At 57.3% G+C, this 27956-nt stretch overlaps 3 protein-coding genes across 4 annotated transcripts in view; 2 read left to right on the top strand and 1 right to left on the bottom strand.

The window, feature by feature from the left end:
• Positions 1-30: 30 nt before the first annotated feature.
• SLC4A9 (solute carrier family 4 member 9) lies at positions 31-11644 on the bottom strand. The gene is given in 22 exon segments (XM_064725337.1): positions 31-81; positions 124-262; positions 264-337; positions 623-796; positions 1641-1709; positions 2593-2665; positions 2808-2986; positions 3113-3274; positions 3903-4016; positions 4136-4318; positions 4395-4447; positions 5083-5354; positions 5468-5601; positions 5838-6012; positions 6192-6308; positions 6857-7011; positions 7294-7378; positions 8985-9142; positions 9241-9302; positions 9416-9556; positions 9750-9910; positions 11376-11644. Coding segments are annotated over 22 exon segments (3000 nt in total).
• Positions 11645-14231: 2587 nt separating this feature from the next.
• On the top strand, positions 14232-20612 carry HBEGF (heparin binding EGF like growth factor). The gene is made up of 6 exons (XM_064724982.1): positions 14232-14388; positions 14626-14802; positions 16705-16882; positions 18770-18925; positions 19039-19131; positions 20205-20612. Exons 1-5 carry the CDS (start codon positions 14346-14348, stop codon positions 19109-19111), a joined length of 627 nt encoding a protein of 208 aa, XP_064581052.1. The 5' UTR covers positions 14232-14345; the 3' UTR covers positions 19112-19131; positions 20205-20612.
• Positions 20613-22226: 1614 nt separating this feature from the next.
• Positions 22227-27956, top strand: part of PFDN1 (prefoldin subunit 1) — a 32314-nt gene continuing 26584 nt past the window's right edge. Inside the window, exons 1-2 of one of the 2 annotated variants that reach the window (XM_064724916.1) lie at positions 22227-22359; positions 22551-22717. In XM_064724916.1, coding sequence (XP_064580986.1) covers positions 22327-22359; positions 22551-22717 — 200 coding nt within the window. In that variant the 5' untranslated portion in view covers positions 22227-22326. The remainder of the gene's footprint in view (positions 22360-22550; positions 22718-27956) is intronic. The other variant, XM_064724915.1, reaches the window with a different exon arrangement.

Below are 27956 nucleotides of genomic sequence, written 5' to 3'. Positions count from 1 at the left end.
TCTCGGTCCCGCAGCCCCGGCCCGTCCGGCCTAGTTCACGGACAGGTTGATCTGCGCTCCCGGGCGCTGCATCGGCTCGCACTGTGGGGGGAGCAGAGGTTACAGGGCCCGCAGCGCGCCCACCCCGGGCGCCCCCGCGCAGCGGTTCGACCCCGGGGCGGCTGTGGCCGAGCGAGGCTCCCAGGACAGCACCGACCTCCTCGGCTGTGCCTCCTTGCTCCGGCCGCTCCCGGGACTGTGTTCCCGCCGCTCCCGGCCCGGGCCCGTCCAGCCAGCTCAGGTCGTGCGGGGAGAAGATGCGCTCCAGCCCCTTGCGGATCCCCACCAGCGCCAGCAGCTGCGGCCGGGCCAGGCTCGGGTCAGCCCCGCTGGGGCCGGGGGTACAGCCAGCGTGCCTCTGTCACACACCTCTGCCACCCCCGAGATGCCAGGGTGCTGGCCTGTCACCCTCCCGGCCCTACAGTGTCACTCAGCCCTTGGTGACAGCCCCACACCCCAGAGCAGGGGCTGAAGGCTGGTGGCAAAGCCACCGCTCATGTCCCTCCCAAAGGACCGTGCCGGCCTGGTGATGCCCAGGGTGGGCAGCAGCAAAGCGGTGCCGCCGGTTCCAGGGGGTTCATACCATCACTGGGAAAATGATAGCGGCCACGGTGGACTTGAGGAGCCAGAGCAGGGCCAGGCAGAGCAGCTGGATGGCGGTGAAGAGGTGCACCCGCCGCAGGGGCACGTGGCGCAGGTAGGCCAGGTCTGGCTGGTGCTTGGCTGGCATCAGGAGCAGCCGCACGCGGTCCGTGAGCTGCAGGGAGGGGATGGCAGCTGGCTCACTCCTGGGCAGCTCTCACTCCCTCCCTGCTGAGATTAGGGCTGGCAGGATGGAGTTTCACCACCATTCAGCCCTCCTGCCCTCCGTGCTGACCCCCAGCTGATGCCTGGGCCAGTGAGTTTGTCTGTAAGACCTGGGGCCACTGTCACCCCAGGCCAGGGGAGCACTTTCCAGGCAGATCTCTAGAAAGGACAGAAAGGACTTTAGCTGCCCTTACAGGGTTAATTGAGAGATGACACCCCTTGATCCCCCTCACTTCACAGGAAACTGCTGCAGCCTCCTCCAGAGCACAACTCTGGGTTTCCCAAGCAGAGGGAGGGTGGGAGTTTCCCAGCCTGTCATCTAGAGCAGGGTAATTGCAAGGAAACTGTACTATTTAGAGGAAAAAGTGGTGTAGATAATTCTGGAATAGGGATTTTTTCCCTTCTGTTGGTTTCTTGGGAGAAGAACTGGCACATGAGCAGCAACACCAGAACCAAAGGATTGTCCTGTCCCAGCTCTGCCTGCAGCTCCCAGGTGAGGAGTTCCCTGTGGCTTTGAGAGCAAGTCTATGTTATCCACTGGCCCCACTTTTCCCAAACCACCTGATCGAGCAGTGCACAAGCCTCTCCTGCTCCTCAGCATCCCAGAGCTCTCCTTTTCCCCTTCCTTTGCCCTGGAAAGCTCCCTCCTCTCCCTCCTTGTCCTGGGCCTGGTGGGAGACAGCTCTGTGCACCACAGAGAGCTGAAATCCAGGCTGTGCTGTGCAGTGGCAGCTGTTGCTGAGCACAGCTCCTCCTCCCCACCCAAAAGCACCAAAAGCAAAGCCCCCCCTCACCTGGATGCTGTTCAGGGCCGTCACCCCCATGTGCAGGAACACCCCGTACAGCACCGGCATCGGGATGTGCTGCAAGGCAGTGGGGAGGGACATCAGCAGGGCAGCACCCTGGGGTCTGTGCCTGCTCAGAGCCCTCTCCTGTAAAACCTCTGTGTGTGTCCACAGGCTGTGCCTCCTTTATTCCAGCCCAGCCTGGCCTTATTGGCATCAGTGCTTGAGGTTCACATGAGCCACGTCCTCCATGGTCCCTTTGGATGGCATCTCAGCCCCCAGGGGTGTCACTGCACCTCAGCTTGGTGCCATCTGCAAATGTGCTCCATCTTGTTGTCTGTGTCTTTGATGGAGATATTTAACAGTATTTGTCCACTTGGAAGACACCACTTGTTACTAATTTCCATGTGGACACTGGGCTACTGACTGTGAATCTCTGGACATGCCCATCCAGCCAATTTCAGATCCATCTCACAGTTCTTCCATCAAATCCAGTTAGGAGGTGAGGATGCTGGGAGGACCCTCTATCTTCCCTCACCTTGGGAGGTGAGGAAAGAGGTGGAGGAAAAGAGACCTCCTGTCTGCCCACAGGTAATGCAGGGCCAATGGAGAGGTTTTTCCCAGCATGGCAGTGGCAGCAGGTGAAAGCCAGCAGCAGGCAGGTCATCCACGTGGCAGTGGGGAGAGGCAGTGCTGGGGTGTGTTTGGGGAGCACAAGGACCCCAGTGCAAATGGGGAGGATGGGCAGGTGACACAGGGCCACAGTGCCTTGTGTGCCAGCCCTCCTGTGGCACTGGACACAAACCCTTGGTGCAGTCCATACCCACAGAGGGCACAGCTCCCTGCCTGCCACAAAGGCTTCCTGTGCTGCTTCTAGGGCTCGGGGTGAGGAACCTCCAGCCTGGCAGGGTATGGCCACCCCCTGTCTAGGAAAAGAGGCCACCCCAGCCAGGCTTCCTACCTTGAGCACGGGGGCCATGAAGACAGAGACTCCCATCAGGATGAAGACAGCCAGGCCTGTCAGCCTCTGCTCCCTGTGGGTGGCAGCACAGGTGTCACAGGTGCCCAGGGTCCCTTGGGAGCCCACTGCCCTACCTGCCCTCCTGGCCCCAGGCTCTCTGCTCTGTGCAGTTTTGGTGGCCACAGGGAAAGGGGTCAGCTCAGGGTCGTGCTCACCTGATGCCCAGGAACTCGGGGTGCTCTCCAGGCGCTGAGGTTGCACTCTCCTTCCTCAGGCTGTCCATGTGTGCCAGGGAGATGACAGTGGCTGACACATACCAGGGGAGGCCGGTGACAGAAGTGACAACCATCAGGAGGGAGACACAGAGGAGGTCCAGGTGGAAGCCTGCTCCTTTCTGCAGCGGAAAAGGCAGCAGGGCTGGGGGCATCTTCCCACTTCCCTGGCCATTTGGGGTTCTGCTTTCTCCTGGTTTCTTCCCAGCCAGGACCTGGGTGCTGCCTTTTCCCTGTCCCCTGCTCACCTGCAGCTTGTACTCCCTGCGGTTAAGAATGACAGCTGTGATCTGCTGGTCCATGAAAATGAGGATGGTGACAAGGACAGCAGGCACTGCAGACAGCAGGCACACCCACCATGGGTTGGCTCCAAAGGGGAGCACGATCCAGCCCCGTGCTGGGTTTGTGGGCTGTGGAGAGCAGAAGGGTCATGGCAGCTGCCACCCACACGTGGGGTGTGCAGTGCAGTGGGGTGATGGCACCAGCCCCAGGTGCCCAGGCTGGAGCCCTACAGGCACCCAGGGATGCCCACCTTGGGGGAATGGAAGAGCATCCTCACTCATCCTGGGCATGTTACTGACCCACCAGCCCCCCACAAGGACAACCTGGCTGTGACAGAGCAGGGTGTTGTTCTTGGGCACCACAAGGCAGGAGCTGGGCCCATGTGCCTGTGCCAGCAGGTAGAAGAGGTGGCATTGGGCAGCAGTGATGGGGAACCCAAGGAGGTGGTGGTGGTGAGCCCTGGCTGCTCTGGGGCACTGCCAGCCCTGCTCCACACCCAGGGTGAGTAGCCCAAGTCAGGAGCTGAGCTTGTGGCTCTTGCTCCAGTGTGATCTGTACAGTGCAGGTCTGAGCCAGGTTATTTATAGTGCATGGGGTGGGATCAGCTGTGTTCAACCCTTTCTCATTGCTGGGATGCAGCCTGCACCCCTGCAGGGCTGGAGCAGTGATGAGGAGGACAGTGACAGCACAGTGGGGTGGCCACCATGGTGGGCACAGACCCACACCCTGAGAGTGCTGTGCCCACCCTGCTGGCACCTTCAGCTCGCTGGGGACAAGGAGCTTGGGGGTCTCCAGGCCCAGGAGAGCATCCACGGCGCAGGAGGCCAGGATGGCCAGGATGACGGCGAAGTCGCTCACCAGCTTCCGCACCTGCAGGGGGAGAGGCCTTGGCCAGGCTGGCAGGGCTGGGGGCAGGGTGCAGCCCCCAGAGCCATCCCCACAGCAGTGGGACAGGTGCCATGGCACTGGGGTGGCTGAAGGATGCTCACCCCCACGGGGAAGTAGCGGCTGCTCCTGAAGCGCTTGAGGGCGGTGCAGAGGAGGAAGGTGCCCCCAAAGAGCAGGAAGGACATGAGGGTGACATCGGGCACGTACTGGCAGCTGGTGCCCAGGAGATGCCCACCTTGATCCAGGCACTGGGTCCTGCTCAGCCCTGCTGGGATGGCAGGAGGCTGCAGGGGCAAGGTGGGTGGTGAGGAGGGGTCACACATGGACACCTTGGGAGCAGCCTGGGAGCAGGGGCTGTACCTGCCAGGCCAGGGGTGAGGGCAGCAATGTGTCATTCCCTGCAGAGCTGTGACCTGCAAAGTGACAGGGGGCAGATTGGTACAGGTTTCATCAGGATGAAACCAGATGATGCTGCCATCAGGCTGGGTCCTCAAGCTCTTCCTGAGGGCTCAGGGTGCTGGATGGGATCCCATTGGACCTCTGAGGCCCTGGGGCTGGTTGATGCCCAGGGAGCACCAAGAGGGGGATGTCCCTGTGAAGGGCATGGCTAAAGCACCACTCAGAGGCACCATTGATCCCATGCTGGCCAGCACTGATGTTTTTGGCACATGGTGCAGGTCCCATTTCCAGGGTCAGTGTGGGTCATGTAGTTTCCAGAGTCATGACTTCAAGCCCCAGCAAACAGCCCTGATTTACAGACTGGGCTGGAAATGGCAGAATGAACCTATCCAGGTGCCCCTTTCCAGCCTCTGGCATCCCCCATCCTGGATGTCCTACATCCATGTACTGCCCTGCCTGGTTCCTGGGAGGCAGGAATAGATGGACAGACTATGGAGAGAAGTGGAGGACCCTGCAATGTGGTCAGGCAGGCGAGGATGGGATTAAACAGCCTCCTCCTCCAGCCAGGAAACAGGTTCCCAGTGGCATCCTGGGGCAGCAGCTTCCTGCTCCCCACCCAGCCAGCCAGCCCACGGCTGCTGGGGCTCACCGGGGCTGGACAAGTTGCAGGTGCAGCTGTAGGAGGTGACGTTGTCCAGCCGGTAGTGCCAGTTGATGGGGAAGGCATCTGCCAGGCTCAGCATCTTCTTCAGGGAGTCGTAGATGAATATGAGGCTGATGAGGGCGCAGAAGCCTTCCTCAGTGAAGCGGGTGAAGTGCCCCACCAGGTGACTGGCCTCGGTGGCCACCAGCACCACTCCAAAAAAAGCCACCCAGAGCCCAATCCAGAGACGGAACTCCAGGTAGTCCAGGCTGTGATCCCTGGGGGAAAGGGTGACTCAAAGCCTTGCCAGTGACCCCTGCCTGGAGAGATGGTGGCCCATGCTCCAGCTGGGGCACAGGGGCTGAGGATCCGTCCCTGGCACTGAACTCACTGGCTGAAGGAGAAGAGGAGACGCTCAAAGACGAGCACGGGGCCGGTGCTGCTCAGGATGGTCAGGGGTTGGCCCGAAAAGAGGCAGAAGATGAAACCAGCAAAGGCTGTGCCCAGGAAGCTCTCCAGCACCCCCTGAAATGCAGGGAAGGGGTGCCAGGTGCCAGGCACATGGCAGGGAGGAGGGTTGGGGGCCTGCCCCCACAACAGCACAGAATAATACAGGGTCAGTGCTGGAGACCACAGGGGAAGGATGCAGAATTCAGACAATACTCAGGGTGTCCTGGGGATGCTGGTAGGAGCTGGGCACCCCAGGGCTCTCTGGGCTGGACTCAGCAGGGCTGGTACCAGGCGCCCCAGGCCACACTGACCTGCATGTTGGCAGTTGCATCCCCCAGCATGCCCCCGAAGGTGATGGCATTGGTGACTGTGGCCAGGTAGATGTAGAGCACTGCTGAGAGGCACTGGGGGTGCAGGGCATCGGTGAAGTCACTGCCATACCACGGTGCCTTCCTCTGGATGTCTCGCAGCAGCCCCCCAAAAAGCCTGGGGTGGGGAGGGAGATCTTAGAGCAGACCCCACAGAGAATCCCCACAGCAAGGGATTGTCCCTTCCCCTGGATACAGGAACCCAGAGGGACTTGGACATGGTGGCCCCATGACAAACCAGTGACCTGCCCCAAATGCAGCACCTGCTGCACCTCCCTGGCCCTGGCAGACACTGACCTGCCTGTCCTCTCCAGCTCCTCCCCAGAGCGTGGGTGCCCTGGGCTGGCTCTGTCCCCAGCTGCTGTCATGTCCCCATTTCCATGGGGCTGCTGGTCCAGTGGGTCCAAGGCGGTCCTGTGGCAGAGCAGAGCCTGAGACAACAGGCTGCAGGTTGGGACCCTCAGGACCCAGCTGCATTTAGGGGACACTGGGACAGGAAAGGGAGAGTGGAGAGAGGACAGGGGTGCAAACAGGGCTTGTGCCTCCCCTGATAATGGAAAGGAGAAAGATCAGAAAGAGGAGGAGACATGGCAGATGATGATCCTCTAAGGTTTTTTCCAACTCAACCATGATTTCCTCTGGCAAGCTCTGGAGCCAGCCCTTGCAGGACTGGTTTTAGTGGAGGAGCTGGGCAGAACCTAGGGTGTCCTGCTCAGAGGTTGAATTTCACATGCAACAGCTGCATCCCAGTGTTCCCATCAGCTCCCTTTGGAGGAGATTTGCCATCCACTGCCAGGTGGGACAGCAGGACTAACAGCAGGGGGACCAAAGCAGGGACCTGTGGAGGGGCTTGGCTGGGAGGAGCCCCTGGCTCCTGGGCAGCTCCATCCCCATAGAGATGGAGGTTCCAGTGTCACAGACAGAGGGGCTGGCAGAGGTTGGGGTGCCTCCCTCCAGCCCACCTCCTGCGTGGAGCTGGCAGATGGCTCGGTGGAGGAATTCGGGCCCCAGGGTCCCATTTGCCAGGAGGAAGCACAACCAGCTCATCCAGGAACGCCTCCATCCCTGCCATGAGGTCCTCTCGGTGCTCAGCCTGCCGGGCAACTCTTTGGAACAGCTGTGGGGAGATGCTGTGGTTTAACCACCATGTCCCTGCATTCATCCACTTGGAACCTTCCTCCCAGCCTGCAGCCATCACCAGGAAACAAACCCACCCTCTTTAGGACAACAGGGGCCCTACATCCTGCAAACCCACCCAAGCTTTTGGTTTTTTATCCTGGGCAAGGGGTGCCACCAGCTTGCCCCATCCTCTGCCCTCCACTGCAGCCTGCAGAGGAGTCCTGGTGTCCCCATTCCAGCCCTGGTGCCATCCCAGCCCTGGGTGCTGTGCCAGGCTCACCTCATCTGTCAGCAGGGTGGCCATGGCCCTGCCAACCTCGTGGTAGGCTTTCACTCTCGGGGGACCCAGCAGGATGAAGAGGAACCTGTGGCAAGAGAGCACATCTCCAGAGCAGCCCTCTGCCCTCCAGGGGATGCCACTCTGAGGGGGGGACTGTGGGGATGGGGGCTGGGAAGGTCTGGGGGGCTTCTGCCACCCTAAAAGTGGGGTTGGGGGCAGAAGACATGACACGTGTGAAATATCTGCTGCCACTGCATGGCAACCTCACAGAGACCATGGGACACCAGGAGCCTGGCTGGATCACAAGGGTCTGCAGAAATCAGACTGGGAGGTGTGGGGGAAGAGGTCTTTGGGGCAGAGGAGGAGGAATCCTCAGCTGGAGGTGTCTGTGGCATCATTTTCCTGGGAATGTTGCTCGCAGGCAGGATGCTGGTGTGTTAGGGAAGGAGAGTTTGCCAGCAGCACAGGCAGCAGGTTTGACAGGACTCTGGGGACAGGGGAGGAGACTGGAAAGAGAGCTCAGAGCCCTTGATAAAATATGGTAAAAATCCCACAATTGAGAGGATGGAGCAAAATCTCCAGAGGGGCAATGCACACAAATCCTCCACACCTTTCCAAAGCTGGCAGGAATGGTTACAGTCCTGAAAGGCTGAGATTGTCAAGCAGTTCCAGTGACTGTACCCTGAGCAAAGCCCCAGAGAGGGGGCAGGGAAACTCCTCTGGCCATGCAAGTGGGACTTGAGAGAGTCCCCAGGTGCTGGAGGCACCTGGAGCCTGCTCCAAAGGGACGAGAGGTGACAGTTACCACATGGGACTGGTGCATCAAGGTGATGGGAAAACCTTAAAACCCTAGAGATGGATCTGGATGAGAGACAGCCCTGAGGCAGTGGCTGCACCTGTGGGACAGCCTGGCATGGCCAGCAAAGGGGATGGCACCCTGGGCAAAGGGATGGCAGGGGCAAGGTCTCCCTGCCCTGCGGTTTGGGGGAGGAAAATGCAGGGCAGGAGGTTATCGTGAAGCCCTCGGGACCCTGGGCCATTCCCGGGGATTTGCCCCCCAACTCCCGCGGAGGAGAGAGCAGAGGTGGGTGGGTGTCTGTCCTGCTCCTCCCAGCTCCCGGGGCCGGGTGCTCTGGGCAGAGTGACCAGGAGGTGGCAATGTCCCTCTGATTCCCGCCTGCCTCCTCCGCGCACTTCCTTAGGCAGTCCCCAGCTGAAGGCAGGCGCGCTGCCCGGGGTACCTTCGCTGCCCGGGGTACCTTCACTGCCCGCTTCCCCTCACGGCTTTGGAGGATGCATTCCTGACCACGGGGAAACCATGGGGACCTCCTACCCACCCCGTCTCAGCACTCAGGAGAGCAGCGGGAGGACAGGAGCCTCCTGAAAACCTGCATCCCACTCCCGGCAGTAGGTGGAGAGCATCCAGAGCCAGCTGAGGACAGGGAATGCAGAGCCCAGTGGGAATGACCCAGGGGATGTCCCTTCCAGGCTGCCCAGCAGATGCTCCACACTCAGCCCGTTCTGCAGTGCTCTTAAGGAGCTGGGAGAAGCAGGAGGGGAAGCATGAGACAGGATTCTGGGACTGGGTGCCATTCCCTTTGCTTTGGACAAGCAAAACTTTGTCTGGTGTGGGGGGAAATGGGGAGACAGGGATGGGGGAGGGCACAGGGCCATCAGCCATACTCTGTTACCTGCTTGGAAGAGAAACCTCAGCCAGTGAGCCAAGGGACACCCCATGCCTGAGGCGAATGAAGGCAGTGAAGGGCTTTTCCAGGAATTCAACTTCCCCGACAGCAACGTGGGCTGCCTCAGCCCCCGGTGGGACCTTCTTCTTGAATCTGTTCCTGAGCTGAAAGGCAAGGGATGCAGCAGCTGGGTACTCAGGATGCTGTGGCTGGGCATTCAGGATGCTGTAGCTGCTCCCAGCCCAGCTCCATGCTGCTGTACCTGCTCCTTAAGAGGTGTTTTGGAGACCTGGGTTCTGGGCTCAGACTTGCCTTTGCCTTTCCCTGCAAAGAAAGAGAGGAAGCAGCAAAATCCATGTGCAGGTGAACAGCCAGCATGGGTACTGCCCCGGGCTGGAGGCAGTGGGAGGATGCCTGGTGGGACAGCTGGTTCCTACCTCGGCAGGGAGACACACCAAGCTCAGCAAGGAGCTGCAGCAGGGATTTTGTAGGCTGGTGCCGTGGCTGGAGGAGCAGGAGGGCTGCCAGGCGCTCTCTCAGTGCAGGCTGCAGCTCTGCTTCCTCACAAAGTGCTTTGTCTGCATCAGGGACAGGGACAGCTCTGAGCACCCCTGGTTCACTGCCCATTTCCCCTTAGCTGGAGTAGCAGAGAGCCCCCCCCCAGGTACCCAGCTGTCACCCATTGTGCTGCCCTATAGGCACCTCTTGGTGGCCTGTCCCTCTCTGGTGACCAGCCCATCCCAGGAGGTGACCCTTGCATTACTCATGTACCAATTATTTCCTTGAAACTGGTGGCATCCAGATCCAGGAGCAGTGTCCCCTTCTGCAGGCATGTCCTCAGCTGGAGCAGGCTGTGCAGGGGCAGAGCTGGGACATGGGGGGCACTCCAGCGCTCCCCACCATCCTCCACCTTCTCCTCAAACTTGATCCACCTGCCCAGGGAGATGTGGGGGTCAGTGACAGGCCCTGTGCCCCGTGCCAGCAGTGGGAGCTAAAGCCTGGGTCTATCTTTGAGCTTAGCCTGGGGCTGGCACTGGCAGGGAGGGATTTGGGTGGCTCAGAGGGGCCTGCAGTTGGTTCATGGTGTAGGGGCAGCCAGGCAGACAAAGTGGTCATGTCCCCATTCCTGCAGCCCACACCTCTCCAAGGTCTGATCAGGGGAATCCCATCTGTAATGAGGTGACAGGATGGTTCAGGTTTAAGGGGACCTTAAAGCTCACCTTGTTCCAGGCCCTGCACCATGGGCAGGGACACCTTCCACTATCCAGTTTGCTCCAAGCCCTCTCCAGCCTGGCCTTGGACACTTCCAGGGATGGGGCAGCCACAGCTGCTCTGGGCAATCTGTGCCTCACCACTCTCACAGGGAAGAATTTTTTCCCAGTATCCCATCTAACACTGATCTCTGGCAGTGGGAAGATTCCTGCTTGTGCTGTCCCTCCAGTCCCTTGTCCAAAGTCCCTCTCCAGCTCTCTTGCACCCCTATAGGCACTGGAAGAGGCTCTAAGGTCTCCCCTGAGCTTTGTATTCTCCAGGTTAAACAACACCCCACCTCTCTCGTCCTGTCTCCATAGCAGAGCTGTTCCAGCCTTTGAATCATTTCCATGGTTTCCTTTGGATGTGCTTCAATAGAAGCTGGATGTGGTGCCCCAGGGGGGTCTCCCCAGAGCAGAGCACAGGGGAGCACCCCCTGCTCAGGCTGCTGCCCGTGGTGCAGCCCAGGGCACACTCACCTTGCTGGGCTGCCAGTGCTGGCTCATGTCCCATCTGTCACCCACCAGCGCCCCCAGTCATTCTCTGCGGGGCTGCTCCCAGCCCGTCATTCCCCCAGCTGGGCTGGGGCTGGGGGCGGCCCTGCCATTAGCAACACTTGCTGGAGTCAGAACAGAAATGTCTTGAGCTGTTTTCACGCTCGGGCAGTGCCAAATATTTCAACGCGGGGCTCAGACAGAGCTTCCCTTTGTCCCCGTGGGTGGGCGCTGCCAGGGCAGAGTGTGGCCGGCGCTGCGGGCTCCTGCCGGGGGCAGCGTGCGGGGCTGGCTGCCGGGAGAGCCGCAGCCCGGCGGCTTCGGTCCCACACACACTCCGAGCCCGGGTGAAAACCCATTGCTGTCCCCAGACTGCCGTGGCCCGTATCCCCGTGCTCCTGCCGGGGGTGGCGTGGGTGCCAAGGGGACATCCCAGCCCCCGTGCAGTCGCTGGGACCTTGGAGAGGCAACAGAGAGGAGCAGGAGGAAGGGCGCTGAGCCTGACCCGCCTGACATCCGGCCCTCTGCCATGAAATTAAATCAGCTCAGCTGGGCATTGGCGGGGCAGAGCCCTGCCTTGGGGCTAAGGCTGGAACATGCCCTGGCCTCCCAAAGCGTGGCGCAGCAGCCTGGCTCTCGCAGGTGTGCCTACCTGGCCATCTCCCTCCACTCCAGCCCCGCCGGGGTGCTGAGGAGCTGGTTGAGCTGGATGAAGAGCAGCGGGCAGGTGATGTCCCCCCTCTCCTCCTGCTGCAGGGCGGCACCAGCTCTCCGGGCCGCTGTGGCCGTGCTGGAAGGGAAGATGCTGCAGCCGAAAGCCTGGGAGGGAGCTCCGGGGTTGCTGCGCTCCAGTCTGGGCTGTGAGCAGCTGTCTGCTGCCCGGAGAGCCGGGCCACCCGCCCCGGCCATGTGGGCTCGCATGGCCACCGGCAGCCACAGGCGTGAGCTCCCCTCCAGCACTCACAGGATCCCACTCATCCCACACCTTATAACAGCTGTGAACTGGTTTAAACTGGCCACAAACCAATACACAGGAGCCAAGCCCAAAACAAGCATCCCAAAACAGCAGGGCCAGCCCCACAGGTCCCACTTGGGTTGTGTCCTGCCACGTCCAGCTGCCCACCTGGGCCAGGGACCCGGGGACCCACCTGCCTCCTGCAGGTGACCTGGGTGGACAGGGATGTTCTTGTGCTCCCAGCCCCGTCTGCACCCTGCAAGGCGCTGGTGAGGGGGTGGCAGGGCCAGCCCTGGAGAGCTGTGGCAGTATCTGTGCAAGGATGCTGTGCCCGTGGCAGGAGGGGTGACAGAGCCCATGGCAGCTCCTCCTGGGAAAGAGGATATGGGGACATGCTCTGGGGAAGGATGTGGTGCCGCTGACTAAATCCAGAGTGGGGAAATAGGGGGCTGCCAGTGGCAGGGCTGACGGAAAGGGCTGGGAGGGCTGCGGGGCTGTGCCGCTGTTCAGAAAGATTCTGTGTGAGCGGATGGAGGGGGAGGACGCGGGCACAGCCGCAGCACCCTGCAGGGACAGGGACACGGCAGGGCCTGCCCAGCGCTGCCAGCAGAGAGCAGCCACGCTGCTCGCTGTGCCCATGCCGTGCCCACCGCCACCGCTCGGCCCCCGGGAGCAAACGGCGGCTGTGTGCACTGCAAACACGGCGGCGACACCGCAAACACGGCGGCGACACCGCAAACAGCCGCGGTCCGGCACCGGCCGGCTGAGCTGGAGCCCGCTGGACACGGCAGGATCCAGCCCCAGGAGCAGCTGGAGCAGGGCCAGGCACCACCACGGCAGAGTCACGTTTGGGAAAGGGCGGGTGGGAGCGTGGGTTCCTGAGTCCTGTACCTGCCTGGCAGGAACTGAGGCCGAGGATGTGGCCCAGGGTGTCCCGGCTGTTTGCTCTGTGATACCAGCGGGTGCCATGGTGTGTGCAGGGGTGGGTACCATGGGGAGACCCCTGGCAGAAGGACCCATGGATAAGGAGCATCAGGGATGTCCTGAGGCACCCAGACCTTCCCGGAGTTCACCTCCCCCTCCTGTGGGGGCTGCCTCAACAGCATGAGATGGGGCATGACTGGCAGCAGGCACGGGCAGGGAGGCTGTGAGGGCCTGCAGGAGGTGGGAAGGGGTCATGGCAGGCTGTGGGAGGCAGAGGGGAAGAGGCAGCAAGAAGCAGAGGCAGGCAGGTCAGCAGCCTGCACACATCCCACCCCTTGCCCGCTGCCAGTCCTCTGTGCCAGCTGACGTGAGCTGGTGCCTCCCTCTCCCGAGATGCCAGGGCAGCTGGCAAATGCTGCCCTCATACACTGCCCGCACACGCCCAGCCCGGCCTTGGGGATGTGGTGGGGGCCTGGCAGGGGCAAAAAATTCCATCCCAACCTGGGGGCCTCCCCAGGAGCCAGGGTGCAGGACTGCCCCTCGCCCGTGCCACCACCTCCCTCCACTGCCAAAGGCTTTGGGCTCCTGATGGCCGGAGGAGGCGGAAGGAAAACATCCAGCAAACAATTGCAAAAGTCAAGTCTGAGCAAGAAGGAGGGTGTGAGCGGGGGGGGTGCCAGATCCGGTGGTATTCCTTGGAGACAGCAACAACAATGGCAGGAATATTTGCTCATGCCTAGCTGAGCCCAAATCAGCCATGGGCCGGGGGCTCGGGACCTCGAGGAACTGACCAGGGGCCTCTGCTGCCCCAAAGGAGAGCTGGGGCAGGACCCTGCACTGACCTGGCACTGATGTCAGTGACATTTTTTGTGCTGTCACCTGTGCTGAGGATGAGGCCAAACACAGCACACGGCTGCCAGCATGGTGAAGGGCACGGGGAAGCTCTGGCAGTGCCCAAACACAACAGGCTGGGACAGGGACAAGGACGGTGGCTGGCTGGGGGGGTGTTGTGAGATGAGGCTGTGACTCAATCACTTGACTCAATCACAGCATAGGAGCATGAATGGGGCTTTGGGGACAGAAAGGGTCTCAGCTGCAATCTCAGATTGCCACCACCTCCTCAGCCCACTGCTAGTGCAGTAGCACACGAGTGGCAGAGTGGCAGTCTGTCCTCTTTCTGAGGACCAAGGCCAGGAAGAGGTGTAGCCCTGACTCCTGAGGTGCTGCCTCTCACCTGATGCTAGTCTTGTGAGCTGCACTGTCTCCCCTAGCACCCTCGGGGCCTCTCGGCCACCTGCCAGCAGGGTTTGAGGCCACGGGGACCATCGGGATCCCTCTCCTGTCCCCTTGGCTGGGGCCGCACTTTTCCCGGGCCATCTCCTGCCCTCTGCACTCTGCGGAAACCCTTTATCTCCCTGGGCTCTCACCGCCCGGCCCGGCCCGGCCTGGCTCGGCCCACAGCTCAGAGCGGCACCGGGGTGGCGGTGGCTCTCGGGTCCTGGTTCGTTTCCAGAGCGAGGAGACCCCACCGGGCTCAGGCCAAAGTCCCGGAACCCAGTCCCACTCTCAGCCAGGGGGGCGCCCACTAGGGTCGCTGGGGAAGCCCTTCCCAGGGCGTGTCCCAGCCTCGCCCCGCCCCGCCGCCTCTCAGCTTTCTACCCGCCGCGGGGCCGCTGTGCCGGAGAGCGGGCAGTGCTGCGGGACCGAGCGGAGCGCGGCTGGACGTGTGTGTGCCCGCGGGTCATGGACGGGCGGGCGGTGCTGATCCAGGCGCTGCTGGCGGCAGGTACGGGCTCGCGTGGGGAGTGTCCCGGGCGCGGACAGCGCGTCCCAGCGCCGTGCTCGGCTGAGAGTCCCGGACATGTGGGGGGATGGTTTTGGGCAACGCGGGCATGGCCGGTCCTGGGCACGGGTAACGCGGTCCTGGTCCCGGGTGCGGGCGGACGGGAAGATTGGTCCCTGTCCCGCGTGGGGTGCCCGGGCAGGGCGGTGTCAGCCCCGCTTCTGACCGCTCTCTCCGCAGTGTGCTCGGCGGCGGCGGGCGGGCTGCGCCGGGACGAGCTGCACAACGAGGTGCTGCACAAGGGCGGCGGTGGCGGCGGGGTGCCGGTCCCGGCCACGGCCCCGCTGCTCGGCGGCAGCCCCGAGAAGGAAGGCGGCGGAGCGGCCTCGGGGGACGACTTCAGCGAGCTGCCGAGAGGTAGGGACGGGATAAAGGGTCCCAGGGCGGGGCTGGGGTCGCGGAACGGGCTGGGCTGGGGGTAATCAGAGCCGGAGAGGTGGCGAAGGTGCCGGGCTGGGCTCGGCTCAGTCCCGCGGGTGCCCCGGCAGCAGCTCCGGTTCCGCTTCGGAGGGACTTGCAGTGGTGGGTGGGAGCAGTCTCGGATACCGAGCCCTGGCGGCAGCAGACCCGAGTGGGAGTAGCCCGTGGGGCACCAGCACGGAGCAGTGGCGCTCCTGCCGGGGGCTGTCCGTGCTCCTGAAGTCTCCTACAGGGCGGGTTCCAGGGCGTCCCGGCTCTCAGCCGCTTGGACGGGAGGATCAGAGCCGCTCGTGGCGGGGTTGCCGTGTCCGCGGGCCCGCGCTGCCCTCACGGCCGTGGCGCGGGGACCGCCGTGAGTCACCGCCGCCCACGCGCGGCTGCTCCTCATTCCGCGGCAGGGCTCGTCAGCCGGCAGCCCCGCCACGGGGGCGGTGGGGGCACCGCCGCTCGCTGGGGCTCCCGAGCACCCACACCGGGCTCCTTGCCCCGGGCTGGCAGCAGAGAGTGTCCCGGGGGCTCTCATGGGGGTTGGACGGGGGCTGAGGGTGTGAATGTACCTGTGCCTCGCACACGCGGCGCGCCGAGGGCAGTACCTGGCACCAGGAGTGTGCTCTGCTCCGTACGCCTGACCCTCCCATTTTTCCGTGTTTTTCTTTGCTTTCTGGCTGTGCCAGCAGACTGTGACAAAAAGCTGACAGAACCGGGCTGAGCCGCTCGCACCGGGGGGACTCAGCCCTGGGGAAACGCAGCAGTGTGTGTTGGCTGTGGCTGGGAGATAACTCTCAGGGCAGGAGAGGCAGGGGACGGAGCAGTCTCTGCTGTCAGCCTCCTCCGGCGGTTTCTCCAAGCCGCAGCCTTTCCTGGAGTATCGGTTTTCTCCAGGCGCAGCGTGGAGGATGTCGACATGGCTTTGTTAGGTGTGCAACCGGTGTGTGCCAGCACGAGAGGCTCTGGTTCCGTGAGGAAGTGGTTGAGTTGTAACCTGGGCAGGTTACAACTTGTCACGTTGGACTCTGCTGTGCTCTCCTTCCCCAGCAGCCCCGGGCTTAATTCACCGGGGTTACTGAGCTCCATAGCTTGGGGGGAGCTAAAAAATCCTCCTTGGAGCAGAGTGCTCTCCAACACCTCAGCACCTAAAGAGATCAGTCTGGGAGCTGGTTTATTTTGGTATCTGCACACCTTAAAAGCCATTCCAGTACCGTTGTTAGTGTTGGGCTGTGTCTGGGTGAGGAGATTGGTGCTCTGGTTTCCACCAACCCGGCAGGGGGCTGGCATGGCACCAAAAGCCACTGGTTACTGCACCATAATTAAAACATACCGTTGTAATTCATGGGAATGATGCCCTCACAATCTCCTGGGCTCTGCAAAATCAAAACTTAAGGCAGGCTTGCTCTTTTAATCCTGCCCTGGGGTGAGTAAGGCATCCTTGTGCCCACGGGAAGGAGAGCCCATCAGAGCCATGAATAGGGTCTTAGAAAAGCCTGTGCTTGTCAGGGAAATAAAGGCCAGATAAAGGGGCAATTAGCAATGTTCTGTATTCAGTGGAAACTGGTGCATATAATAGCAGCATTTGAGATGTATAAAGCTCTGTTCCCCCTGCCCGACTCCCTTCTTTCCTTGAGAATTGTTCTTATGAATTGGAAAGGCCATGATATTTGTGAGGAGCTGAAAAAAAAGAAAAAGCCCCTCCACCCGGGGCTCGGGGGCAGCTCCCAGCACAAAGGGCTGTGGGAGCCAGGGCTGAGCAGTTGTGGCAGCCCTGGGACGTGGCTTTGCCTTCCCTTTGCTTGGCACGTGGAGCTGATCTGACTGATCTCTCCTTCCCAAATTGTTTTCCAGTTGCCTTCCTGTCAAAGCCTCAAGGCCTCGTTACTCCCAAGAAAAAAGGCAACGGCAATAAAAGAAGAAAAGGCAAAGGCCTGGGGAAGAAGAGAGACCCGTGCCTGCGGAAGTACAAGGATTTCTGTATTCACGGCGAGTGCAAGTACATCCGAGAGCTGGGAGCTCCCTCTTGCATGTGAGTTCTGGTGTGTGGCTGTGAGGGGGAGCCTTAGTCATGTTTCTTTCAATTCTCCAGGCCAGGCAGAGGAAAAGCAGAGATATTTTTAGTGCATGTTCCCTACCCATGCAGGGACAACTCTGACTTGGCCTCTTCCTTGTAATTCTTGAGAAGTGTCCACCCCTTCCCCAAAGCCTGTCATGGCCTTAGGGCCAGGGTTCCCTGTCAGCACAGTGAGTTCTGGCTGTGCTGGGAATTGCAGAATGGTGTGTAAGGTTGGTATCTGGCAGCTGAGGGCTTCTGCAGGTCTGATTTGGGAAACCTCATCCTGACCCTGTAAATGCCCCACTCTGAGACCTCTGGGCTCCTGCATCTGTCAGGGCACATCAGTGCAGGTGGGAAGAGCATCTCTGCCATGCCACCAGCAAAGCAAAGTGGAGGCAGGACCTTTGGGGACAGGCTGCCAAAGCCATGCCCAAGCTGTCCCTTGGCCTGATGAAAGACAGGGCTGTGTACCCCTCCTTGCCCACCCCCCTGGGGTGCAGAGCAAGCAGGGACTAGATGAGGCCAGTGAAGGAGAAAGTATTTGCCTGCTGCTGGGGCACCTGGATACAGCACTGCTGCTGCAGGAAATACCCTGGGGTGCATATTTGATCCCCACTGACGTGGGCAGGACTTGAGCTGGCAGATATGTAAGAGGCTTTGTTCTTCACTATCAATCCTCTGAGCCACCCAGCCTTGAGCCCAGGGAAGATAATAGCTCCTTGGCTTATGGTGCCCACAGGATCTGCAATCTGCAGGGATCAAGCTCCACAGAGCTCCTCTAACTCCCTGGTTCCTCCGTGTTGAAGCTGTCATGAAGTTGGGCCCTTGCATGGGGGACTCGGGACTGCCAATGAGGGGGCATCTTTGCAGGCTCAGCTTGGGTTGGTGACTCAGCACAATGTGGGTTGTGACACCCTGGCCTAGGACTGGGACAGCCAGGTATCCCCTGCCCAGATCCCTGGGGCTGGGAGAGAAACTGGGACACAGACAAGCAGCAGGGATTTGGGGGCTGGCTGTGTCTCTTCAGCATGGTGGTCTGTCCCTGGGTGACATCTCTGAGCCATCAGTTTTTAGTAACAGTGGCCAACTGCCCCAGTCTCCTCTGCTGAAGAGATCTTGTGTTGCCTGGTGTCACTTGGTTGTGGCTGCTCTTGGTGCTTGGCTGTCACAGAGTCTCCTGGAGTGTTGCTTCCTGGGGCACAGGGTGGAATGAGGCTGCTGCTGGGCTGGGTCCTGCACCTCTGCCATGTGCCCAGCCTTGCTGCTGTGCCTGGGAGGTGATGCTGCATGCGGCATTGTGAGCCCAGGAGCTGGGCTGAGTCCGGCTTGGAGATCAGCCTGAGGGTCAGTGGTGCTGGATATAGAGGGATATATTTATCTGATTGCATCAGTGCAATGTGGCTCAGGGAGGGCTGGAAGCCTCCCAGCCTGTGTGGAGCGTTATTTCTGTTACATGAGCAACCTCCCAAGTCTCCAGGGATGGGACACCTCTGAGCTGGCAGGGTGTGCAGGGACATCCTGCTCCATGGGAAATGCTGGCCCAGCTGCCTCACTGCTCCCTTCCCACTCCTAGAGGTGTTCTGGGCAACCTGCCTGGGGGTGACTGGAAAGAGCACAGACCCCAGTGCCTTCTGCTGAGAGAGACCTCAACCTTTCTAGGAAACTTCACTAGGTGCAGGAGAAGCTTAATTTACCAGGCCAGTAGAGATGATGGTGACCTCCCAGCTCAAGGGTGTGGGGGAACAGGCAGGGTGCTGGTTGAGGCTGAGCACAGAGGCATTGCCTTCCCGTGGGGTGTGGGGCACATAAAGACCTCCTGTCCTTGCTCACCACTGACCTTTGAGTTTCCTCCTTGCCCAGATGCCAGCCAGGCTATCATGGGGAGCGCTGCCACGGCCTCCTGCTGCCAGTGGAGCACCCGCCCAGCGCCTACGACCACACCACAGCCCTGGCCGTGGTTGCTGTTGTCCTGTCCTCCCTGTGTCTCGTCATCATCGCAGCCCTGCTGATGCTCAGGTGAGGGGGATGCCACTGAGCTCCCAGATCTGTGTCCCTGGCAAGATCATGTGCAAGAGGAAGGTGACAGAGGTTTCTCCATGCCCTGAGCATCTCTTTGCTTGGCCTCGCAGGTGTCACAAGAGGGGTGGCTACGATGTAGAAAACGAAGAGAAAATCAAGCTGGGCATCACTGTGAATCACTGAGGATGCCAAGTGCTGGCAAGGTGAGCCCCTGGCTGGGCATGGGGCAGCAGTGGGGCTGGTGGACATCTGGGGGCTCTGCTGTTTGTGCTGAGGGTCTGCTGTGTGGATCCTGTGCCAGAGCTAGGCAGGAGCTGAAGGCAGCCTGAGTCTGGAGTGGCAGCTGGCTGAGAGTCTGGGCTGCCCTGTGGAGCTCCAGTCTTCTTTTCTCCCCTTCCTGCTGAAATCCTGTCCCCTGGCATTCCTATGTCCTTCTTTCTAACCCCAAGTCCCTGCTCTGTGCTGCTGTTCCATGCTTTGGAGATGTTTGGTAGTAGGGAAGCTGCTTCTGTTTTGTTTAGCTTTTTCCCCCTGCTCATTCTGCTCTCTCTCTGACCCTCTGAGTCACTTCCCCTCCTTAGATATCGCCTCTATTTATATACATGTGTAAAAAACCCCTTTCCTTTTCATTCCCACTCTGCTTATTACTTGCACCAAAGCAAGGCCTATCAGCTTGGCACAGGGGCATCTTGCTGCCAGCCCATGCCATGTTCTTCTGGCTGGGTTGGGATTTGTGCTCTGCCCCAGGGGTGGCTCTGGGGCAGGGTGCTGAAAATCTGTCAAACTTCCTCTGATCTGACCTAAACCCTGACGTTAGATGTAGTCATACATATTACAGCTACTTCTCTTCTTAAAAAAAAAAAAAAAAAAGAGAAAAAAGAAAAAAAAGAAAAGTCATTGTTCTTTGTGAGGATGAAGTAATGCCTTTGGAGAATTTCTGTCATGCTGATCACAGTGCTGGGGGTGGGAATTTGGGCTGCTCATAGAAGCTGAATTTTCAGGAAAGAGACTTGGCACAAGGCTTTCCTCACTGTCTCCTTTATACCCTGGGGGTTACTGGGGTGGACGTGTCCGGTGGAAAAAGCGCTGTGATCCCGGGAAGGGGGGAGCATGGTGGGGTACCTTGGCTCCCATCCTCCCGGGTCCAGCCCCGAGGGTGGCGAGAGGGGCTTGGGTGGGCTGGGTGTGTCGGCACCTCCATCGCAGCTCGCAGGGAGCGCTCTGCGGCAGCGCAGCCCCGGATCGCGGTGTGAGCTCTCCCTCCTCTCTCTCGCAGGAGCCGGCACTAACGCACTTCTACCTCCTGGAAGAGGCGAGACCGCGGCGCCGGCGGCACGGGGCTGCGGCACGCTGGGGGCTCGCCGGAGCACCGGGACGGCACCGGCGGGGCCGCTCGGCCAGCGGCGGCACTGCGGCGGCTCCGCGGCCGCCTCCGGGACGGTGCTGACCGGGGGCACGGGGACTCTCCGTCCGCTGCAGAACGTGCCGAGGAACAAGCTGTGAAAGGGAGGAAACCGAGCTCGGGGCTTCCTTCGCCGCAGAAAGGGGGGAGGGTAACAGCTATTTAACATATTTTTTCTTTTAAATTATATATTTATTTTAGATAAACTGTACATAGTATTTATATTTATTGTAGGTCTGGCCCTGCATGCTTCATGTATGTAAAGGTGACAGGGTCAGACCTCCCTTATTTTTTAAGTGCAATGTAATATTCTAATAAATAACACTTTGTAACAAACGCTTGGGTCGTTAATTTAATTATGGAGGTGGAAAGCAGTCAGAATTCTGAAGGCTGTGTTCAGCACCAATTCCATGCTGGTGGGGTATTGCCAACAGCAGCAGAGATCCTGAGTGTGTGGTCAGAACTGCTGGATCAGCTTGTGCCATCCTTGGGGAGCAGTGTGGTGTAAGGGGCTGGAGGCAGGATCCATCTCAGCTTGGCCCCATGTGGATTATTTCAGAGCTTTTCTTCATCTTTGCCAGCTGGTGCTTTGGGAGGGGTGTGATGTTTGTGGGTCTGCTCACCGAGCAGAGCTGCCTCTGGTATGAATAAAGCCACTCTGGCCACTGATCTGTTCAAATGGGAATGGTCCCTGGTTTTAAGGCAGCATTTGTCATTTAGACACTGGCACAGGTTGCCCAGAGAAGCTGTGGCTGCCCCATACCTGTGGGTGTTCAAGGCCAGGCTGAATGTGGCTTTGAGCAACCTGGTCCACTGGAAGGTGGGCTGGATTATCCTAAAGGTCCCTTCCAACCAAATAATATTATGATGGTTCTATGATTTGGCAGAACAAAAAAATCCAGAGGTGGATCCACACCCCTCCTGAAATGAATCCCAGCTGTTCTTGGGGGGATTGGAGGTTCCTGGAGCTGAGGTAATTCCAGCAAGAATCACTTCATACAGTGATCAGGAATGATTCCTTACTTTGCAGTAAAAATAACCTCCAAACCAGTTCTTTCCTCTTCCCTGGGGGGAAGTGAGAGCGGGGGAGTTGCTGGCTCTGCTAGAGAGCCGCGAGGCAAAGAGAAACCAACAGGATCCTGGGCTGCATCCAAAGGAGCGCGGCCAACAAGTCAAAGGTGATTCCTCCCCTTTATCATGTACAATTCTGGTGTCTCCAACATAAGAACAATATGGAACTGCTGGAGCAAGTTCAGAGGAAGCCACAAAGTTGGTAAGAGGAGGGGAGGATCTTCCTTATGGAGACAGACTGAGAGAGCTGAGGCTGCTCTGGTGGAGAAGACAAAGTTGAGTAGAGAACTCATTGCCACCTGCCAGTGTCTGAGGGGGCCACCAAGGAAGCCATAGAGGGACTCCTCACCAGGAACTGTAGTGACAGGACAAGGAGTAATAGGCACAAATTGAAAGAAGGGAATTTTAGATTAGATATATGGAAGAAATTCTTTATTTTGAGGGTGGTGAGGGATGGAAACAGGTAGCCCAGAGAAGCTGTGGCTGCCCCATCTCTGGGACTCTCCAAGTTGGAGAGTGCTTGGAGCAACCTGGGATAGCGGAAGGTGTCCCTGCCCGGGGTAGGGGGGACTTGGGATGAGATGATCTTTAAGGTCCTTTACAGCTCCTTAGGCAGGGATGGTTCTCCCCCTCTGGCTGCTCCAGGCCTTCTACAACCCCCGGCCGGGCACACCCACACGGGGCCGGCCCGACGAGCTGGTCTCGCGCCCACAGCCCCACCGGTGCAGCCGGCCCCGGAGGGCACCGCAGGGTGGAGCGGGGAGCCCTCACGGGAGTCCCCAGCCCGCTCGGTGCCGGTGCCAGAGCAGTCCCCAGCCCGCTCGGTGCCGGTGCCGGTGCCAGCCCCGGTCCCACAGCGCGTCCCGCCCGCGGGTGGAGCCCTGACTGCCCCCGCCCCTCCGCGCATGCGCCGTGCGCGGACAAGATGGCAGCGCCCGTGGATCTGGAGCTGAAGAAGGTACGAGACCCCCGCCCGCGTGTTTCTCTTTCATGTGCGCTCCCTCCTTGTGTCCCACCCTTCCACTGTGTGTCCTGCCCACTGTGCGTCCCCCTCCGTGTCCCCCTCAGTGTCCCGGCGCCGGCGGCCCCCCCAGCCCGGGGCCGGTTGTGCCCCCGGCGCTCCTCACCCCGGCGTTCTCCCCTGGCCAGGCCTTCACCGAGCTGCAGGCCAAGGTGATGGACACGCAGCAGAAGGTGAAGTTGGCCGACCTGCAGATCGAGCAGCTCACCAAGACCAAGAAGCACGCGCACCTCACCGACACGGAGGTGATGATGCTGGTGGATGAGACCCGCATGTACGAGGGCGTGGGGCGGATGTGAGTATCGGCCGGGGCCGGGGACACCACCGGGAGAGGGGCCCCTGGATTCAGGAAAGACAGTGAGAGTCTGCAGCATGTCCGGAGAAGGATAACGCAGGTAGAGAAGGGGCTCGAGGGGAACCTTCCTGTTTTCTTCAACTTCCTGAGTGGAGCGTAGTGGTGGTCAGCTCTTCTCCCAGACAGCAAATGATGAGAGGACATAGGCTTAAACTGCACTAGGGTAGGTTTAGGTAAGTCATTAGGAAGAATTTCTTCACAGAAAGGGTGATTAAACATTGGAAGGGGATGCCCAGGGAGGTGGTGGAGTCACCATCCCTGGAGGTGTTTAAGGAAAGACTGGACATGGCACTTATTCCATGATCTAGTTGACAAGGTGATGTTGGGTCATAGGTTGCACTCAGTGACCTCAGAGGTGTTTTACAACCTGATTGATTCTGTGATTCTGAGTCCTCCAGCCTGAGGCTCTGTGAAGCCTCCAGGCTGCTGCCCTGGGCAGGAGGCTCTCCACAAAGAGCATGTTAGCTTTCTGTCAGCACGTTCACTTGTTCCCTTTTATCTTCCATTTTTAATTTCAGTTTTAATTTTTAAATTCAATCTACCTGCAAATACAGCAAGGCTTATTCCTTTACCTCTTGGGATTAGGTGCTGGCTGCCTTGATGAAGGGCTGTTACAAATTATATTGGCTTTGTGTGGTTTTGCTTGCTGGCTCAGCTCCTGGCCTCGGTGCTGACCTCTGGGGAGTTTGTAATTTCAACTAGCAGAATGCTCTAATGCCAAATGGCATTTGTGGGAAGGCCCTCACAGATCTGCCCAGCATCAGTCATTTCCAGTGTTGTTTATGTCAAACTCCTTGAAAACCCCCTGTGCATAGCTCCTGTGCTCAGGGCTTTGCTGGCACTGATGTTTTACAGAAATGTCCTTTGCAGTGTCATGCCAGGGAATGGATCTAATGTCATTGTTTGGATTTTTTTCAAACCTTTGGAAGTGAACATAAAGCTTGTATGGGTAGTCCCAGTGCATCCTTAAAGATGTGCTTCTGTGTGTTGGATGGCTGTCAAAACAAACACCTTAAACCAGGCTGAGGTGTTCTGATTAATTTCTGCAATGCACTTTGGTGGGATTTCAGCAGCCTCTGATAGAACACCCTATAAAGTGGTTTTTATACAGAGAGGTTAAACCAAATAAAGTAGTTTCAAATCTGAAACATGTGCTTGCTTGACAAATATCACATTAGATTTCTGCATTTCTGATTTGAGAAATAGGATTTTGTCTCATGTGGGTTGGGTAACAGTGATGACTGCCCAGCTCAGGATGTGGTTTGTGAAATACTGGATCTGCTCAGACTGCTGCCAACAGGGGAGATTGTATCAACCTCCTCCCTGCCCTGTTTACCCCACCTTCTTCGTGTCAAAGTGGCTGATCACAGGACCAAGCAGCGAGCCAGGTCAGCCTTCCAGTGCCCTCATCCCTCAGCCCACACAATCTCCAGACCAAGCTGCAGGGAGGTGGCAGGATGGGAAGCCAGGAATGGTGTGTGCTTTGCATTTTGAGAGTTTTCAGGGGAGTTGTACCCAGGCTAATGGAGCTGTTCAGAGTGGCAGGGTTCCCACTAAATAAACTTTTCCAAGTAGGTTAAATGTTTATGTTGGGTTTGGTGGGGATGCTGATGACATCAAAAAGAGACAGAGTCTGGTCTCTTGCAAGAGGGGACTGATTGACCTGGGCAGGCTGTAGATGTAGCAAACACTTGTGTTTGGAGTAGTCATGAGATGTCTCAAAAGGCTTTTTTTTCTGTTTGGGTTCTTCACAGAGCAGACAGATGAAGAGTAAAAGATAATTCTGGAGTCAACATGTTTCTCTAAAGCTTATTCAGAATTTGAAAGTCTAGAGGGCCTTTGGATGGGAGAAGTCCCTCAAGGTACTTTAAGAATGTGAGAGTGTTGGTCTTTATGGTTAAATGATCCTGCCTGTGAATCAGGTGTGGGGTGTCACAGTGGTCACAGGGGTTTTCAGGGTGAAGAGAGAGGCGAGAATGTTGACCTCATGTTCAGAAGGCTTGATTTATTATTTTGTGATATATATATATACTACATTATAACTATACTAAAAGAAATAGAAGGAAAAGTTCTCAGAAGGCTGGCTAAGCTAAGAATAGAAAAGGAATGAATAACAAAGTTCTGTGTCTCAGCAGAGAGTGAGACCCAGCTCTGCTGTGAGTGGTCAGTAAATCCAAACATCCACCCAAGACCAATCACAGATGCACCTGTTGCATTCCACAGCAGCAGATAACCATTGTTTGCATTTTGTTCCTGAGGCCACAGCTTCTCAGAAGGGGGAAAAATCCTAAAAAAAGGATTTTTCACAAAAGATGTCTGTGACAGTGGGGAGCAGATGTTATTTCATCACTCTGAAGTGCATTGTCCTGCTTTCTGCTTCTGCCTCCTTGGGAGTGAGACACCTCCTTGATGTGCTGAACCACTTACCCTTGCTGTGTGCAGGAGCCCCAGTCCTGTGGGGAGCCCTCTCTTCTCCCCTTTCCTGACCAGACAGGTGTGAGGCAGGGCTGGCAGCTCCGGCTCCTCGGGGATGGCAGAGGCGCCAGCAGGGAAATATTTACATTGTGACATTGTTTAAAAACTGAACTCTTCGTGGCCTTTCTTGTATTAGTGGCTGTGCAAATACAGATTAAGGGAGTGCTCTTCTTCTGAATGCTGTTCATTCATTCTTTTTTTTTTTTTTGCTTTTTTTTATCCCTGCCTAAGCTTGACAGGGTGTTTCTGTGAGCTCTGCCTGTCCTGGCTGTGGGGCTGAAGCTGCCCTGCCAACTGGCAGTGATGCACTGGTGTGATTTGTGTCACTTCCTAGTGCAGACAGCTTGCACCAAGTACATGAGCAACTTCCTGAAGCCCACTCCAACCCTAGCAGAAAATTTATTGCTGAAATTTGGGCTTTTGGCAAAACAGGCTAAAGCAATCCTTGAACAGGAGTTTAAATCCAAGGGCAGTCTGGCATCTTGTGTTCCACTGGAGACCAAAGGAGGTGGTCACTGTGGTTCTTCTGGACATGGAAGCCATGTTCTGTGAAGTGGACTAGCAGATGTCCTGTGTGGACATGAGTTTGGCCACCAAAGGCATATTTGTGATGTCCTAATTTCATTTACGTAGTCCAGCATGGAAATACTGGAGCTCTAAAGGGTTTCAGTTACCCAGGAAGGGTGGAGGTTTGAGTCACTGTTAACTCTGATTATCAGGGTTCTTCTGCTTGAATAACTAAATTCTTGAAGTAGGTTTGGTGCTTCTATTCCTGTGCTTAACTTTTTCTTTTAATTTCCTTTCTTTCTTCCCTCAGACCCATCTAAGCTGCTACTTAGAATCTGGCATCTGATGGGGTTTCTGTGTTTTTCCTCCAGCTTGGGTGGATGGGCTGTATGCAAAGGGCTAGCATGTACCCTTCTGTAGGACAAGATACTCCAGGTCTTCGTGGAATTTGAAGGCTTGAGAAATTGTGGTGACGTGCTGCATCCTGGGAGGAAGCCTGCCTGCTTTGGTACTTCCTTCTGCATTACTTGGAAAGCAGTTGTGTGGTTTTTATTTTCTGAACCCCTATCCTGAGTCTCCTTCCTTCCCAGAAAGCTTTTCCTTCACTGCTAATGAATGTGAAAGTTTCATGTGTTGTTCCTCAACTTAATTTGATTTGGTTTTTTTTTGGGAGTATTGCAGTTTGTGTAACATGCCGAGGCCTTACCGGGCTCCACACGTGGGGCTCAATTTACTTTTGCTAAAGCTATTTTTGCTTTGACAGAAGAAATGTCAGTGCCACATAGTATGAGCTGATGAATTGCTGTGCACTGTACATATCTGTGGGGCTGGGAGCTCATCTGGGTGGTGGCATCTTGCCAAATACATTTCAGTTCTGTTACTTCATACTCTTTTGAAGGGCCCGTTACGTAGCCTGAGACAGCTACCACTGTGCTGGACTTCTGCTCAAGCTATTTGTGAACTGATATCATCGTGTTGCTTTGAGAACTATGTTGAAAGTTTAAGCTTCAGAATTCTGTCTGAATATTTCAGACCTTTCCCTTTACATTCTTCTAGCCCATAACCTGGACAAGATCCTTATTTACAGGAGAAAAATGTCTGGCACTTGGTGTGGGGCACAGTGAGGAGAGTGCTGCAGATTTTCATGCCGTGCCAAAATAGACAGTCAGTTTTGGTTTGATATTGCTTTATCATCAGTTTACTTGTACAGCTAATGGGAGAACACTTAAAAGAGAAAATATAAGAAAAAAATCAAGCAAATACTGTAGCACAACTTTTGGCTCAAGATTTTCTGCAAGCATAATATATTATCACAGCTGTCCCTATAAAATGGCTTTGTACCATTACAGTATTTTATGGGACAGCTGTAATAACATGATTTTGAATTTAAAAATTTTTTTAAAGAGTGGTTCAGATTTTTGGTGGCTGAACCATATGCATGTGGAAACTGAGAGAGAATTAAATATACTTGATGATTCCTTGGACTTAAATGCATTCTTGCTTTTACTGTGATTCATGGTTTTGTTTGAAAATGAGACACAATCAGTCACTGTAAGCTCTTTCCTGAACCCCCAAAGGCAGCAGTCCCTGCTGCACATCCCTGGCAAAGCTGCAGGAGCTGCATTTTCACTGTTTGTGTGTGTGTGTGAGGTGTTTGTGTGTGTGTGTGAGGTGTTTGTGTGTGCATTTTCACTGTTTTTTGTGTGTGAGGTGTTTTTGTGTGTGCAATTTTCACTGTTTGTGTGTGTGTGTGAGGTGTTTGTGCGTGTGTGAGGTGTTTTTGTGTGGGCATTTTCACTGTTGGTGTGTTTGTGTGTGTGTGAGGTGTGTGTGTGTGAGGTGTGTGTGTGAGGTGTTTGTGTGAGTGTGTGTGAGGTGTTTGTGTGTGTGAGGTGTTTGTGTGTGTGTGAGGTGTTTGTGTGTGTGTGTGAGGTGTTTGTGTGTGTGTGAGGTGTGTGTGTGAGGTGTTTGTGTGTGTGTGAGGTGTTTGTGTGTGCATTTTCACTGTTTGTGTGTGTGTGAGCTGTTTGTGTGTTTCACTGTGTGAGGTGTTTGTGCGTGTGTGAAGTGTTTGTGTGTTGTGAGGTGTGTGTGTGCGTGTGGTGTTTGTGTGTGCATTTTCATGTGTGTGTGAGGTGTTTGTGTGTGCATTTTCACTGTTTTTTGTGTGTGAGGTGTTTTTGTGTGTGCAATTTTC

The sequence above is a fragment of the Zonotrichia leucophrys genome, chromosome 13, assembly GCF_028769735.1.
Source record: "Zonotrichia leucophrys gambelii isolate GWCS_2022_RI chromosome 13, RI_Zleu_2.0, whole genome shotgun sequence".
NCBI lineage: Eukaryota > Metazoa > Chordata > Aves > Passeriformes > Passerellidae > Zonotrichia > Zonotrichia leucophrys.
This window is presented reverse-complemented; position numbering and strand designations above follow the sequence as displayed.